Source organism: Schistocerca serialis, chromosome 9 (assembly GCF_023864345.2).
Source record: "Schistocerca serialis cubense isolate TAMUIC-IGC-003099 chromosome 9, iqSchSeri2.2, whole genome shotgun sequence".
Taxonomy (NCBI): Eukaryota; Metazoa; Arthropoda; class Insecta; order Orthoptera; family Acrididae; genus Schistocerca; species Schistocerca serialis.
In genome coordinates, this window is record NC_064646.1 from 160,630,755 (window position 1) to 160,649,202 (window position 18,448).

At 45.7% G+C, this 18,448-nt stretch overlaps 1 protein-coding gene across 1 annotated transcript in view; it reads right to left on the reverse strand.

Moving 5' to 3' along the window:
* LOC126419444 (UDP-glycosyltransferase UGT5-like) overlaps positions 1-17,530 on the reverse strand; it is a 31,639-nt gene extending 14,109 nt beyond the window's left edge. The window contains exon 1 of the mRNA XM_050086632.1: positions 17,456-17,530. Coding sequence (XP_049942589.1) covers positions 17,456-17,488 — 33 coding nt within the window. The 5' untranslated portion in view covers positions 17,489-17,530. The remainder of the gene's footprint in view (positions 1-17,455) is intronic.
* Positions 17,531-18,448: the final 918 nt, after the last annotated feature.

Here is an 18,448-nt window from a genome sequence, read left to right on the forward strand (position 1 = left end):
TCGGAAGTTCACTGAGGCTTTTTGCGGATGATGCTGTGGTACATCGAGAGGTTGTAACAATGGAAAATTGTACTGAAATGCAGGAAGATCTGCAGCGAATTGATGCATGGTGCAGGGAATGGCAATTGAATCTCAATGTAGACACGTGTAATGTGCTGCGAATACATAGAAAGAAACATCCCTTATCATTTAGCTACAATATAGCAGGTCAGCAACTAGAAGCAGTTAATTCCATAAATTATCTGGGAGTACGCACTAGGAGTGATTTAAAATGGAATGATCATATAAAGTTGATCGTCGGTAAAGCAGATGCCAGACTGAGATTCATTGGAAGAATCCTAAGGAAATGCAATCCGAAAACAAAGGAAGTAGGTTACTTTACGCTTGTTGCCCACTGCTTGAATACTGCTCAGCAGTGTGGGATCCGTACTAGATAGGGTTGATGGAAGAGATAGAGAAGATCCAATGGAGAGCAGCGCGCATCGTTACAGGATAATTTAGTAATCGCGAAAGCGTTACGGAGATGATAAATAAACTCCAGTGGAAGACTCTGCAGGAGAGACGCTCAGTAGCTCGGTACGGGCTTTTGTTGAAGTTTCGAGAGCATACCTTCACCGAAGAGTCAAGCAGTATATTGCTCCCTCCTACGTATATCTCTCGAAGAGACCATTAGGATAAAATCAGAGAGATTAGAGCCCACACAGTGGGATACCGACAATCTTTCTTTCCACGAACAATACGAGACAGGAATAAAAGAGACAACCGATAGAGGTACTCAAGGTACCCTCCGCCACACACCGTCAGCTGGCTTGCGGAGTATGGATGTAGATGTAGATGTAGATGTAGAACAAATGTTTATGGTTTTTACGCTGCAGCCTTCGTTGGTGTCAGCTAAACATACACGGATGTTAAGTTCAAACAATCACTATCATTACTGACAATTCAAGTTGACACGAACGAAGATTAAATGGTAATTTACTGTTTTGAAAAACGAGCACCGCTCTACGAAATTTCATCAGAGAGAAAATATGACAGTGCACTTGGCAGAAAATATCCGTCTGTACGCCTTTCTAAAAGAGGGAAACGAATGAACGAGTATCAAAACGCGTCACCCTACGGACACATATTTCCGTATAATGTAATACGTAATCAATCCCTTTTGGCGTAACGAATGATCAGCACATTAAAAAGATAGCGACAGATAGCAATAATGACGTCATAGAACCAAGTAAGGAGTTTTCTGTTTAGAATAGCGAAGACAACGATTGGATAGGTGACGAAAGAAGTAAACAGAAGATAAAAATGGCTTAGAGTACTTTTGCTAACCTAAACTGACTATTCATAACGAACATTCAAATGTAAGTTCACGAAAAGAAAAAAAAAATTGTGTATGTTACCAGCCCGGTTTAGGGCAATGATACGTTGATTTTCAATAATAAAACGATTCACAAACTAAGGATTACTGAGGAAGTAATGAAAGGATGCATTTTGATATTTATTATGAAAGGAAAATAAACAAACAAAAAAACGGCTCGTGCAATAGACGTACCTGGATGACGTAATTACGTTTGTAAGGAAAATCCAAATGGTACTGAAGCGAATATGTTGCCAGGGGAGTCGGTAATAGATAGACTGAGGGAATTTTTTGTTCATTTTCTAGAGACATGAAAAGGCTGAGATGGCAGATGATGTTAGAAATCATGCACTTACAGTATAAATGTACAGAGTCCAGTCACATTAATGTGACAAGCGCGTACGTTTGACATCATCGTACAATAACAACCCACGAACGGCAGGAGACAGTGGAAGGTACAGTATATAAAGGGTGTCGGGGAGACGCGGGAAACAGTGCAGTCACTGCTATAAATCGGAAACAGAGCAATTTATCTTACGTCCAAGAGGCCATGGATTTCGGACGAGCTGTGGAGGCATTTCTGAAACGGATCATGGCGGCATGCACATGGTTCAAGTATCCCTTGCACGACAGAATGGCGCTATCCAGAACCGGCGCCGTCGCAGTTGTGGTGAACCACGGGCCTTAGATGGCAGGGTTTGCAGAGATCGGTACGGGAGGATAGACGTGCAACTGTTGAGCAACTAATCGCCCAGATGAAACAAGGAGCGAGCAACAGTGCCACCTTAATGACCGTTTAACGAATGTTGCTACGCATAGGCCTTCATAGCAGGCGCCTGTTTCATGCTACCATGCTGACTGCTCTTCATCGGCCACTAAGGCTGAAATTTGCACGCCAATACAGCAACTGGACATCCATTGAGTGGTGACAGTAGGCATTTTCAGATGTATCACGTTTTATGCTCCTTCGGCGTGAAACGTCTGAGAGGAAACACCCTGCAACAAGTGTCGAAAGGGTGCAGGCCGGAGATGGAAGCGTTATGGTTTGGGGAATGTTTTCATGGCATTCCGTGGGTGACCTTGTCATTCTGAAAGACACATTGGATGGAAACAAATATGTATCTATCATTATGGACCATGTCCACCCGCACACGCATTTTGTTTTCCGCCGGCACAGTGGCATATACCGTAGGACAATGCAATATGTTGCCCGGCTTGCAGTGTACGCGTGTGGTTTCAAGAGCACCAGAATGAGTTTAGCGCACTCCCCTGAACACCAAACCCCCCGAATGTAAACCCCATCGAGAATCTGGTGGACCATCTTGAGCCTGTTGTTCGTGCCATGGATCCTCAACCGAGGAACCTAGCGCAACCGACCAAGGCGCTGAAGTCGGCGTGGGTCAACATTAATGTAGGTACATTCCAATTCATTCTCTTCCTACATGTCTTGCAGCTGTCCGAGTTGCAGAAGGTGGTTATTCACGGTGTTGACAGGTGGTCATATTAAAGTGACAGGACAGTGCGTATCACTTAAGGTGCAGTACACTGAAGATTCTACAGGAGGCCTTTGTCCTCCCATTGATGTCGTATAACTGATGATGATGATGATGATTATAATCCCGTTTTAATGTTATAAAAGCTGCATATTGTGTTATTCTTATACAGATGTATCTAATTTCTCTGAATCCATTTTGTTTCCCAGGGATTTATTTCGTGATTGCTGTATCTGCCAGTTGAGGTTTTTTGTGATTAACATTATCTTGCCTGATAAAGACGGGCGTTCAGACTTCGATTCATAACTTAGAATATGTATTGTTGCTATTATCATTGCTATTACTGTTATTATTTGCTTATGGTCCAAGCTGGGTCTCGTAGTGCCTTCACATTCATTTTCCTTATCTTACATACGGTACTCATTCTCTCTGTGTGAGCAGTTTTTCGTCTCTAAGAACCTCGTTTTACTACCCAACTGTTTACGTTTTGACTGAACACATTATTGTCTACTCGTTCCCAAATTTCTATCTCTGCTAACTTGAGGTCCTCTTTAGCTTATTAGATACATGGCATATTCTTTAATTTTCCTACATATGTCACAACATTGTGTGTAAGACTCATTTTTGGGAGTCTTTGAATATGCCCATCAAATTTTAATACTTGTTTTGTGATGTCTGCTACCAGGTTTGATAATTTATGTATTGTTTGACGGTATTCCAGTCTGTATCTGTCCCCCGTTTCCTCTGGGCCAAGAGCTTTCCTCCTAATAATTCATTTATCCTTCAGGGTATTTTCGGTATCGCCTTTTCTGTTAAGAATTAAAGTTTTGCTCACGTACTGAGTTTCAGATCTGATGTATACTCTTTGTGATCCGTGTGTATGCTTATATCGATACTAGCCACTCGTTGAACTTCTCTGGTTCATATTAGTTAGTGAGGGTTTTCTTCGTTTCCTACAGGGGAGCAGCCTTGCAGCTCTTTAAGGCGCACACTTGCACATGCGACCGTCTGCTCTATGTTGTCTCGCTGGCTGTTCCTCATGATAACAGGGGTCGCTCGATGAACACGGAGCTCGACCGTCGTGTTGTGGTTGGCGATCGTTCATCGTAAAGAGCGTACCTACGCCGTTTGAAGAACCGCTGCTTCCCTCTATCTTCTTGCAAGTTGGGTCTCCTTAGTCAGCACAGTTCGCATTTCTGCTGCCATAATTTCATATTTCTCCCAGGTGTCACATTGAAATAAATCGTTGGAATATTTCTTGCGTGTGATTGTTGTATGCGGTTCTCAAAAACCCCTGTGCCTTTACTAAACCCTCGTCACTGGAATTTGGTTTGGGTTCTCACCTGTGGCTTTAAATAGCTTCCGCTAGTGACCGTTATTTTGGTCTGTGTTTCTAATATGGACCACCTTCCCCGGTAATCGAAACACGCCCTCGTCATTCTTAAGACAGCTGTAAAAGAGCTCATATTTTGCTCAGTTCCAGTTGCATCATTACCCGCCTAAGTGAAAATTTTGATTCTTTAAATTTATATGTGTATCTGAATGTTTATGTGTTGAAACTGTTACAAAACATTCATCTCTCCAATTATTGTCCGTTAACTTTAAAGCACTCGTGGGTCTCTGCCTTCGTCAAAGACTCGTCTGAAATCTGTAACTTATTTCTGTTATGTGATTTTAATGTGTATCCTAGAGTCTGAGTTGAAGTGAGCTAGTGTGTAATGCCTGGTCTGTGCTGTGCTGTACTTCGGCGCCGACCGCTGTGGCCGAGCGGTTCTAGGCGCTTCAGTCCGGAACCACGCTGGTGCTACGGTCGCAGGTTCGAATCCTGCCTCGGGCATGGATGTGTGTGATGTCTATAGGTTCGTTAGGTTCAGGTAGTTCTACGTCTAGGGGACTGATGACCTCAGATTATAAGTCCCATAGTGCTTAGAGCCATTTGAACCATTTACTTTGGCTAAAGAATTCATTTTCAGCTCCTTGTAATTCTGTTTCAAAACCTTTTAAATAATATATCTGTTGTCAGTTCCATTTGGAATTACCATGTTAAGCATTTAATTCCTTACTGATTAGAGAAGTGAAAGGATTGCTCGAATTAAATGTTCCGGCATTTTAAAATTTTCCTGAAATACTTTTCAATTGGTGGTGGTTACAAAATATTATTGCCAATAGTATTTTGAATGTCACTGGGGTAAGCTCTTAATTGTTGTGACATTTGAACTGTGCTAAAAACTGAAATTATAAGAAAAATATAAAATGTTTGTTTGGTGCAAGCAACGCAGTAGAACTACCAGATTCAGGCTTCCTAACCTTTCACTTTGTGTGTGTAGACATCCACTTTATGTTGTAGGTGTCACGAATTCTGCTGTACACTGTTTTGAGTATCCGAAACCGAAATTTCTGTACTACCTTTTTTAGCCCCATTAGTTCTCTGGTCTCATTGACATACTTATTGCCCCTAACCCTTTTGAATCCGCGTAATTCGTGTTTAACTTAGATATTTTAAATAAGAAATTTTAATTTTATCTGAAAGTAGTTCGTCGTTGTTATGAATCAATTGAAATTCAGACGTGAAACTGTTTTTCATTGGGTCTAGCAAAGCTATAAGTTGTTTGGCGATATACTACGTTTGGCTTGAAACAACACTTCTGTGAAAAACTTGCTACTTATCGACAGTACTTGACACGTTCTTCAGAAAGTTTGTGCTTACGCCCAAACCTCCAGATGTCAGACACTCAGATAGGTACCAAACGTTGTACGTCGATAGAGTATCAACCAAATCACCGATTTAGTTCATACTGTGTGCTGTTGTCCAGCAGAACGGGTGTAAACGGGAATTAAAAGTAACACCACAACTACGGAGCACAAGAAAACCATAACTGTGAGCAGTTAACACCTATAGCTTCCGTGGGGAAGCTGGAATAGCCTTAGCCGGCCGCGGTGGTCTAGCGGTTCTAGGCGCACAGTCCGGAACCGCGCGACTGCTACGGTCGCAGGTTCGAATCCTGCCTCGGGCATGGATGTGTGTGATGTCCTTAGGTTAGTTAGGTTTAAGTAGTTCTAAGCTCTAGGGGACTGATGACCACAGACGTTAAGTCCCATAGTGCTCGGAGCCATTTGAACCATTTTGGAAGGGCCTTAGATCGTCCTGAGTTCAAATACGATTGGTGACAAGTTTTTTACTGTATTATGCGTGATAGTGTTATATGAGTCTATTAATACTTCCGCACGTGTGAAGCAGTTACTTTATTCTACTGTTACGTCTGTTTATGTTTAGTCTATGAAATTACAAGAGCACTAGTTCCGTCATTACGAGTCGCGCCTGTTCTGTTGCACATGTCCGACAGAAAACCACACCTATCTATACAAATGTACTCTACAGATTTGCTACTTTCAACTAACGAAGCGAAATATGAAGATAGTAACTGTTCCCGAAAGAACAGATACCATTGATGACCGTGCAGTTTCTCTATAATAAATGATAACTAACCGAAACACTCAGCTACCGACAGGTGTTGTTGATATACCTCAGTGGGGACTGCTGAAAATGTGTGAGTCGACCGGGACTCGAACCCGGCGTCTCCTGCTTACACGGCAGAGCCACCGAGAGCCACCGAGGACACAGGTCAATAGCGCGACTGCATGGACTTATACCTTGCACGCTTTCCGTGTGACCCACATTCCCAACTGCCCACAATCTACATTCGTAATGTTCCTAGTAGATAGATTGAGGTATATCAACAAGACCTGTCGGCAGCTGAGTGTTTCGATTAATTATCATTTATTCTAGAGAAGCTGCACGGTCATCAATGGTATCTGTTCTTTCGGGAACAGTTACTATCTTCTTATATAGTTAAAGGCTACCCGGCCATTGACCTTCATCTGTACGAATGCGCACAGATTGCCCGAACTCTTACGGGAATCGTCACCTTAGTTGATGCGAGTAATGAGTGGATGGGAAAATATCTATTAGGAACATTACGAATGTACACTCCTGGAAATTGAAATAAGAACACCGTGAATTCATTGTCCCAGGAAAGGGAAACTTTATTGACACATTCCTGGGGTCAGATACATCACATGATCACACTGACAGAACCACAGGCACATAGACACAGGCAACAGAGCATGCACAATATCGGCACTAGTACAGTGTATATCCACCTTTCGCAGCAATGCAGGCTGCTATTCTCCCATGGAGACGATCGTAGAGATGCTGGATGTAGTCCTGTGGAACGGCTTGCCATGCCATTTCCACCTGGCGCCTCAGTTGGACCAGAGTTCGTGCTGGACGTGCAGACCGCGTGAGACGACGCTTCATCCAGTCCCAAACATGCTCAATGGGGGACAGATCCGGAGATCTTGCTGGCCAGGGTAGTTGACTTACACCTTCTAGAGCACGTTGGGTGGCACGGGATACATGCGGACGTGCATTGTCCTGTTGGAACAGCAAGTTCCCTTGCCGGTCTAGGAATGGTAGAACGATGGGTTCGATGACGGTTTGGATGTACCGTGCACTATTCAGTGTCCCCTCGACGATCACCAGTGGTGTACGGCCAGTGTAGGAGATCGCTCCCCACACCATGATGCCGGGTGTTGGCCCTGAGTGCCTCGGTCGTATGCAGTCCTGATTGTGGCGCTCACCTCCACGGCGCCAAACACGCATACGACCATCATTGGCACCAAGGCAGAAGCGACTCTCATCGCTGAAGACGACACGTCTCCATTCGTCCCTCCATTCACGCCTGTCGCGACACCACTGGAGGCGGGCTGCACGATGTTGGGGCGTGAGCGGAAGACGGCCTAATGGTGTGCTGGACCGTAGCCCAGCTTCATGGAGACGGTTGCGAATGGTCCTCGCCGATACCTCAGGAGCAACAGTGTCCCTAATTTGCTGGGAAGTGGCGGTGCGGTCCCCTACGGCACTGCGTAGGATCCTACGGTCTTGGCGTGCATCCGTGCGTTGCTGCGGTCCGGTCCCAGGTCGACGGGCACGTGCACCTTCCGCCGACCACTGGCGACAACATCGATGTACTGTGGAGACCTCACGCCCCACGTGTTGAGCAATTCGGCGGTACGTCCACCCGGCCTCCCGCATGCCCACTATACGCCCTCGCTCAAAGTCCGTCAACTGCACATACGGTTCACGTCCACGCTGTCGCGGCATGCTACCAGTGTTAAAGACTGCGATGGAGCTCCGTATGCCACGGCAGACTGGCTGACACTGACGGCGGCGGTGCACAAATGCTGCGCAGCTAGCGCCATTCGACGGCCAACACCGCGGTTCCTGGTGTGTCTGCTGTGCCGTGCGTGTGATCATTGCTTGTACAGCCCTGTCGCAGTGTCCGGAGCAAGTATGGTGGGTCTGACACACCGGTGTCAATGTGTTCTTTTTTCCATTTCCAGGAGTGTAGATTGTGGACAGTTGGGAATGTGGGTCTCACGGGAAGCGTGCAAGGGATAAGTCCCTGTAGTCGCGCTATTCATCTGTCCTCGGTGGCTCAGATGGACGCCGGCACGGTAGCTCAGCGTATTCAGTCAGAAAGTTGGTTGGCTTCTGTAATAAAAAATTGAGTGAAAGGATCAACAAAGAACGTGAAGGGATATCGTGTGACGTCCGCAACGTCCAAATGCGACGATCAAGAACGAACAAAATGACAAAAAAAAGTATAGAGCGTCTGCGATGTAAACAGGAGATCCCTGGTCCGAGTCCCGGTCGTGGCACACATTTTCAGCTATCCCCATTGAGGTATATCAACAACACCTGCCGGCAGCTGAGGATTCCGAATAATTATCATTTAACGAACCGAAAGCAGACTGGAAAAAGGTCATTGCTACAATCTCCGAGAAGTCCTTTTACATGTCCGGAAAATGTTCTCCCATATAACAGTTTCACGCGTAAAAAAAAAAAAAGTCGACTTTGGGATTTGAACACAGAACCTCTGGTACGATGACTTCTTGTACTACCAACTCACCCACACGAAACCTACAACACAATCATTCACAGATATGCTTTTCCCGTATGCTTAGTTCTGATGTTACTTTTAATTACCGTTTCAGCATGTTCTATTGGACGACAGCACAAAGCACGAACTAAACCGGTGTTTTGGTTGACACTCTATCGGCATACAGCGTTTGGCATCGATCTGAGTGTCAGACTTTTGGAGGTTTCGCTGTTAGTACCGCCATTGTTCTTAAATCGTTGTGCAAATTTAATTAATCGAAACACAGCTCTGGTGACTGTTTAGGAGAAAGCTCTTCCTCTAAAGTAATGACTTACCTCCACAGAGCGCTGTGTAACGCATGCATCGACAACAGCGTACCTGGTTGGCGAGAGCGACGTGGCCAGAAAAGAGCAAATGGCCGGTGGGCGTCCTGCGCCGCAGTCACTTGGAAAGCTGTGTCTCCCCGTTGCGGCAGCCTATGCTGAAGCCCTCGTCTTTAGAAAAGAAGTACTTTTCTGAAAAACAGGGCCTCAACGTCGGGCTCAGATGTGGTGTAGCGATTCTCCGCTTTGCAAGGTAGCCATTTACAGTCTGGGCTACTGTGCATGACCGGCATACTGCGCTCGTAATGGCTTTTGCATGATCCGGAGGGCACTGGCAACTATAAATGAGCAACCAATGTTGGGGACTAAACCAGATATGTCACGAATGGCGAAACAGAGTCAGTCTTCTGCTTAAGTTTTCGACGCGTCAAAGCGAACCTATATTCACCGCTATTCCAGAAAGTGGTGTGAGAAGGCTAACGTTACAGAAACCTTATAAGCAGTACGGCAGTTGATTTCGTGCAGTGGTGGCTCGCTTTTCGTAGATATCGGATGATGACCACAAAATATTCTCTTCCTCTCCACATGGAGTTTACATGCGTCACCATGCTAACGTAATTTTTTCAGTGGAACCCGAGATCTGCGTAATAGTTCGAAGCTAGTAATTATTTGCCAAAAAAAAAAAAGAATAGAAAAATACAATCTACGATGGTGAGACAAGGAGACGTTGCTCTGTTTCATTTCGATCCCTGTACCTATCACACATAATTGTGTCAACGTTCATTACAACTGTGACATATGTGGCAGGACAGTCGACAACACAGTTTTGTAGGACAAGCGACGAACCAGTAGTTCGTGGTGCTACGAAGGTCCCTGCCCGGTATATTTCACATACCTGGTTTCCAACACACTTTGAGCGAAAATTTTGACTGTACGGAACGGTGAAATCGTGTAGCAGGAGATAACAGTGATTCTATTCAATGACATTTCGAGCGAACTGCCGGTTGCCAGTTAAATCACTGTCACGGCTCTCTTCACGTGTGTTCGGCGGAAAGATACTGAACTTTCTTATTTTAAGGCTCCGCCGGAGCAGGCGTTGCGTACCTAATTGTTACGGCGCATGCGTTGCTTGGATGTTCGCGCTTCTGCTGAAACTAAGTGCGCTGCTCCGAACTCAGGAGGAGGCGGCGGAAGGAGAGATCAGGGTTTAACGTCCTGTCGACAACGAAGTCGTTAGAGACGGAGCTCAAGCTCGGATTGGGGAATGATGGAGAAGGAAATCGGCGGTGCGCTTTCCAAGGAACTATCCCGGCATTTCCCTAAAACGATTTAGGGAAGCCACGGAGAACCTAAATCAGGATGACCGGACGCGAGTTTGAACCGTCCTCCTCCCGAATGCACCCTCGAACTCCTCCCCCCCCCCCCCCCGTGTTGAAAGTCTCGTCGCTAATAGATCGAACGTCTTTAGACGGTAAAATCAGAGAATGGCAATTGCGCTGACTTCCTAGCGCACATAGCTTTTATGTCACAGGATTCCGCACAGTATTTAACTGAAAACCTCCGCCACTATTTATAAGGGCCTCAGACAACCGTATTTCCATTGATTCACCGATAATAAAGTATGACCCATCATTTTTGTTTTATTGTCGACCTGGAAAAAGCGTTCGACAATATAAAATGGTGCAAGCTGTTCGAGATTCTGAAAAAAGTAGGGGTAAGCTATAGGGAGAGACGGGTCATATACAATTTGTACAACAACCAAGAGGGAATAATAAGAGTGGACGCTCAAGAACGAAGTGCTCGTATTAAGAAGGGTGTAAGACAAGGCTGTAGCCTTTCGCCTCTACTCTTCAATCTGTACATCGAGAAAGCAATGATGGAAATAAAAGAAATGTTCAGGAGTGGAATTAAAATACAATGTGAAAGGATATCAATGATACGATTCGCTGATGACATTGCTATTCTGAGTGAAAGTTAAGAAGAATTAAATAATCTGCTGAACGTAATGAACAGTCTAATGAGTACACAGTATGGTTTGAGAGTAAATCGGGGAAAGACGAAGGTAATGAGAAGTAGCAGAAATGAGAACAGCGAGAAACTTAACATCAGGATCGATGGTCACGAAGTCAATGAAGTTAAGGAATTCTGCTACCTAGGCAGTAAAATAACCAATGACGGACGGAGCAAGGAGGACATCAAAAGCAGACTCGCTATGGTAAAAAACGCATTTCTGGCCAAGAGAAGTCTACCAATATCAAACACTGGCCTTAATTTGAGGAAGAAATTTCTGAGAATGTACGTCCGGGAAAACCGGAACAGAAGAGAATCGAAGCATTTGAGATGTGGTGCTATAGACGAATGTTGAAAATTAGGTGGACTGATAAGGTAAGGAATGAGGAAGTTCTACGCAGAATCGGAGAGGAAAGGAATATGTGGAAAACACTGATAAGGAGAAGGGACAGGATGATAGAACATCTGCTAAGACATGAGGGAATGACTTCCATGGTACTAGAGGACGCTGTAGAGGGCAAAAACTGTAGAGGAAGACAGAGATTGGAATACGTCAAGCAAATAATTGAGGACGTAGGTTGCAAGTGCTACTCTGAGATGAAGAGGTTAGCACAGGAAAGGAATTCGCGTGGAGGGCCGCATCAAACCAGTCAGTAGACTGATGACAAAAAAAAAACAAAAAAAAATCATCATTTGACCATCAGAAATACGATTTTCGTTGATATTGGGTTGCTGAGTTGAAGGTGGTGACTAAGCCGCTGGTGCTCCACGATGCACTCCTCAACAGTGATGAGAATGGTTTCCCCTATTATGATTTCCCAAACTTACATGGAATTTTATGATCACCCGCCTTCTGCAGGCCTAAGTCTTCTTCGACCTATCCCAGAAGCGCCGAGATTTGTGACGAACGACTAAAGATCACTTTTACCTTACGTTTTTATTTTAGTCTGCCCGTTTACATGGAAAGTTTACCTTCGATTTAGCAGAAATGTTTCCGCGAAAATATACGAAGTACACAGAAAATTATGAGCGAAAATAACGTGGCAGGAAGTTACTGGCTTCCGACCGTCTGAAATTTCGAAGAACAGCCTATACCCCGTGAAAGTTTTTAATTACTCAACAGTTATCTCGCTTTATAAATTCGTAAACAAAACAGTCTAGGACACGCTTTTAATTTTACTGTAAGTACATGTATCGGCTGAATTAGATCATCGTCAATTCTCAAGCCGAAACCTGTGTTACAGTTAACTGAAAAACTTGATTTAGATTGCTGAGTACCTTTTGGGTTGTATGTTCGTGGTCTACGTCACATTTTCGTTTCTCACGTATCGTCCTGAACCATGTTAGGCACCTTCAAACGTGATGCTGGTTCCGCTGAATCTTGCCGACTGACGTTGCGGATGGCCCAGCGTGGCATAAGCACTGTCGAACAGGGTCATGATAGAAATTTACACGTGATCGACAGAGATAATCCTTGTCCGAGATAAAACTTCATTATCGACCTGTCGTCTGCCAAAAATAAAACTTGAGTCTGTCAAAAATGAAACTTATTTATAGAGTCTGTAGAGCTACTGTCCATACACCTTTACGTTTCATGATTTTCTCTATTCTGTCGTCATTGTAGATATCATGACTTTTTAACTGAAGTGCATAACCTGCTATGACTGATTTTTCTACTTCTCCTTGTGGGCAAGGACTTTTGTTTCCTTCAGACGTGTTGTAACGTTCCTCTTTGTAGTTGCAATCGAGACAGTTATGCTAAATGCTGACACAGTAGGGCGTTTATCCTTTACAGATCTGAGGACTTGAGATATTTTCTTTCTTGCTCTGCAAACCAGTCTAATGTTACATTTGTCTAAAAACTTAGGGATCTGACCAATAGATGGCCGTATCTTTTGACTGAATTTACTTAGAATGTTAAATATTTTGCTCTACCAAGAGACTATAGACCATAGTAAACGATATAAATTTCAACTTAAAACCTCTACCTGTTCCTAAGAAAGAGGGTTCTTAATCGACGACAAGAAAACGGCATAAAATTATTATTTAACTGACATAATTACGAATAAACAACTAAGGATTTTTCCTTTACTTGTACCGTGAAGCCTTGCTTGTCAAATTTCACGATAATTGGTAAACAGGAAATATCCTATTGATTTTGATGAGTGAGTTTGCCAGTATCAAAATACGAGGGCTATTCGGAAAATAGCGTCAGATTGGTCTCGGAATGGAAACCATAATGAAAATCGGTGAGACACAAATAGCTCTGTCTTTTGATTTCATTGACTTAGAACCATAAACGTTTCACACCGCCAAAGGGACTGTAGACTTTAGTGTCTGACGTACATTGCAACCTGATACCTGTACCCGTTAGTGAGAAAAAAAGGGTGTTAATAGTGGAACAGACATATACAGGGTATTACAAAGAGGTACGGCCAAACTTTCAGGAAACATTCCTCACACACAAATAAAGAAAAGATGTTATGTGGACATGTGTCCGGAAATGCTTAATTTCCATGTTATAGTTCTTTTTAGTTTCGTCAGTGTGTACTGTACTCACGACTGGGGAAGACCTAGAACGACGAGGACACCTGCAATGGACGAGGCAATTCTTCGTGCAGTTGACGATAACCCTCATGTCAGCGTCAGAGAAGTTGCTGCTGTACAAGGTAACGTTGACCACGTCACTGTATGGAGAGTGCTACGGGAGAACCAGTTGTTTCTGTACCATGTTCAGCGTGTGCAGGCACTATCAGCAGCTGATTGACCTCCACGGCTACACTTCTGCGAATGATTCATCCAACAATGTGTCAATACTCATTTCGGTGCAAATGTTCTCTTTACGGATGAGGCTTCATTCCAACGTGATCAAATTGTAAATTTTCACAATCAACATGCGTGGGCTGACGAGAATCCGCACGCAATTGTCCAATTACGTCATCAACACAGATTTTCTGTGAACGTTTGGGCAGGCATTGTTGGTGATGTCTAGATTGGGCCCCATGTTCTTCCACCTACGCTCAATGGAGCACGTTATCATGATTTCATACGGGATACTCTACCTGTGCTGCTAGAACCTGTGCCTTTACAAGTACGACACAACGTGTGGTTCATGCACGATGGAGCTCCTGCACATTTCAGTCGAAGTGTTCGTACGCTTCTCAACAACAGATTCGGTGACCGATGGATTGGTAGAGGCGGACCAATTCCATGGCCTCCACGCTCTCCTGACCTCAACCCTCTTGACTTTCATTTATGGGGGCATTTGAAAGCTCTTGTCTACGAAACCCCGGTACCAAATGTAGAGACTCTTCGTGCTCGTATTGTGGACGGCTGTGATACAATACGCCATTCTCCAGGGCTGCATCAGCGCATCAGGGATTGCATGCGACGGAGGGTGGTTGTATGTATACTCGCTAACGGAGGACATTTTGAACATTTCCTGTAACAAAGTGTTTGAAGTCACGCTGGTACGTTCTGTTGCTGTGTGTTTCCATTCCATGATTAATGTGATTTGAAGAGAAGTAATAAAATGAGCTGTAACATGGAAAGTAAGCGTTTCCGGACACATGTCCACATAACATATTTTCTTTCTTTCGGTGTGAGGAATGTTTCCTGAAAGTTTGGCCGTACCTTTTTGTAACACCCTGTAGAGGTACAGACAGGCAGACAGACAACGTGATCTTTAACCAACTGAGGTACTGTCAGGCACCCCTTATTTGCAGATAAGAGCGCATTTAATTTTATTTCCAATTTTGCTGTTTCATATACATGAAGCGAATGTTTCAGCCCTGCAGTACGTACTGAGTAAGGAGAGAGCGGTAGATTTCCATGCTCGCTAGCAGAGGCGCTTGGCGATCTGGCACTTTTCAAGCCAGTAGGACGAGGTATCGATGCATAAATCGCTAGTTACGCCAGCCCAGCAAAGAGATACATAGGGAAAGTACAATCATTCTAGAGCGAACCAAGTACTTGTTATTAATAAATATTTGCTAACAAAAGTTAGCTTCTGCCCTCAGACATTAGAAGGCGTCAGTGGATTATAAATACTGTATTTCAGCAACTTTATAATGCCAGGAAACTTTGATATTAATAAATAAATCAATAACTTTGGCATAACCGAAGATGTACGAACTATACCGACTGTACGCGCAAGTTACAGACTGTGTGCCATAGTCTACAGTCGTCCATAGGATGGCTTTCGATCTAGTCATACGGCAGACCACGCTCTCGCACTGTTAACAGTTAGCTTATAAACAATGTGAACGAGTTCACTTTACGGTGCTTCCTAAATAAACGCACCATAATGGCGTCCTGTGTAAAAATTATCTGCTCAAAAAAACTTCGTGTCTGTTCTTTACGTAAACCATAGGCAGTAATACACTCCTGGAAATGGAAAAAAGAACACATTGACACCGGTGTGTCAGACCCACCATACTTGCTCCGGACACTGCGAGAGGGCTGTACAAGCAATGATCACACGCACGGCACAGCGGACACACCAGGAACCGTGGTGTTGGACGTCGAATGGCGCTAGCTGCTCAGCATTTGTGCACCGCCGCCGTCAGTGTCAGCCAGTTTGCCGTGGCATACGGAGCTCCATCGCAGTCTTTAACACTGGTAGCATGCCGCGACAGCGTGGACGTGAACCGTATGTGCAGTTGACGGACTTTGAGCGAGGGCGTATAGTGGGCATGCGGGAGGCCGGGTGGACCTACCGCCGAATTGCTCAACACGTGGGGCGTGAGGTCTCCACAGTACATCGATGTTGTCGCCAGTGTTCGGCGGAAGGTGCACGTGCCCGTCGACCTGGGACCGGACCGCAGCGACGCACGAATGCAAGCCAAGACCGTAGGATCCTACGCAGTGCCGTAGGGGACCGCACCGCCACTTCCCAGCAAATTAGGGACACTGTTGCTCCTGAGGTATCGGCGAGGACCATTCGCAACCGTCTCCATGAAGCTGGGCTACGGTCCCGCACACCGTTAGGCCGTCTTCCGCTCACGCCCCAACATCGTGCAGCCCGCCTCCAGTGGTGTCGCGACAGGCGTGAATGGAGGGACGAATGGAGACGTGTCGTCTTCAGCGATGAGAGTCGCTTCTGCCTTGGTGCCAATGATGGTCGTATGCGTGTTTGGCGCCGTGCAGGTGAGCGCCACAATCAGGACTGCATACGACCGAGGCACACAGGGCCAACACCCGGCATCATGGTGTGGGGAGCGATCTCCTACACTGGCCGTACACCACTGGTGATCGTCGAGGGGACACTGAATAGTGCACGGTACATCCAAACCGTCATCGAACCCATCGTTCTACCATTCCTAGACCGGCAAGGGAACTTGCTGTTCCAACAGGACAATGCACGTCCGCATGTATCCCGTGCCACCCAACGTGCTCTAGAAGGTGTAAGTCAACTACCCTGGCCAGCAAGATCTCCGGATCTGTCCCCCATTGAGCATGTTTGGGACTGGATGAAGCGTCGTCTCACGCGGTCTGCACGTCCAGCACGAACGCTGGTCCAACTGAGGCACCAGGTGGAAATGGCATGGCAAGCCGTTCCACAGGACTACATCCAGCATCTCTACGATCGTCTCCATGGGAGAATAGCAGCCTGCATTGCTGCGAAAGGTGGATATACACTGTACTAGTGCCGACACTGTGAATGCTCTGTTGCCTGTGTCTATGTGCCTGTGGTTCTGTCAGTGTGATCATGTGATGTATCTGACCCCAGGAATGTGTCAATAAAGTTTCCCCTTCCTGGGACAATGAATTCACGGTGTTCTTATTTCAATTTCCAGGAGTGTATTACACATTCAGAAACCGACGGTGCTGCTACGGCTCTGCAAACAAACACAAAACCACGAGAGCATCTCCACATAACAGATAGCAAGAATTTTTAGGCGGCGACACACTAAGTCAATTCAACGACGAACTGGCTTAATTATTGCAAAACTCGGGTGGGAAAGCGTGGCCAGTGATGCAGTATGTCCCTTGTACTATCATCTATCGACTTTCCGGCTACAGTGAAACATCTCTGGAGGTGTAGTAAGAGTGGGCGGCTCTTGCAGTACGGAATCTTAAGCATAAAAGTTTTAAATGTTTACGTGAAGTAAAGCCAGCAATGAGTAAAAGCCATTTACGTCTCAACGGAAAGAGAAGACTGAAACTGTTAGGCAAAAGAGAGTCTCCCGACGTGGACGTTTCCGCCTCATCGTGCAGTAAAGTCGCTTCGACGACGGTGGAAAGTGGGAACAGTGCGCAACGTGTGCCGCTCATGTGCAGTAGCCCTGCCACAGTGCATCAGACGGGAGATCACGACGTGCTGGTACTTACCTGTGGTAGGGTGCGAGGTGAACAGACGTGCATGCCTCCGATCTCGATGACGTTGGGCGCCAGCGGGCGCGGGAAGTGCAGACTGGGATGGCTGTTGAGGAAGAGCAGCGAGGTGTTCCTCTCGATGTCCAGTACGCTCGGCAGCGCGGGGCCGGCCACGTGTCTGCGCACCAGGGCGTCCTGCCGGGGCGCGTAGTACAGCCGGCGGACCAGCCGCCCGTACGTCGCGAAGGCCGCGTTGTGCAGCCGCTGCCAGAAGGGCATGCGGTCCGTGTAGGACAGGAAGGGCTCGGCGACGTAGGACAGCGGGTACGGGCTGCCCATCATGTCGCTCATCCACACGGTGCCCACCAGCGTCGAGATGGCGATGACGGGAGCCCGGAACTTGTGCGCCAGCGCCATCAGGCAGTCGTTGAAGAACGTCTCAATGATGATGACGTCGAACTCGCGGTCGGATTCGAAGAGCTGCTGTACGTTTTCCTGTTGTAGGAAAACTTCGCACGACGAGATTCCGTAGTTGAACAGTCTCGTGAGCCAAACGAAATCACTCCTCTGGCCTAGGCTGAATAGGTCACTGGTGCCTAGAAGAGAAGTGAGTAGGTACCATATTAAAAAACTAGAAACCCGCCTCGATTGCGTAAAAAGCCCCTAGTGTTAACCTAGGTTTCGGCGTAGATAACTACACCTTCTTCAGAAAAATATAACCCACAAGTGCCTAAGAAGACCTTTTTCAATGATTAAACGAACACAATAGCTATACATTTATAAACGAAAGGGAAAACACAAATAGTAAATGTGTACAAAGTCTAAACCACTACTTAACTTAATGGTATAACCTCCACCTCACACCGGCCTATGTTCGATGGGCCATGACCCGCCATAAACTATGGTTAACCTAGGTTAACACTAGGTGCTTTTTACGCAATCGAGGCGGGTTTCTAGTTTTTTAATATATTAACTAACGATTGCTGACGCGCTGCGATGTTGAAGGTT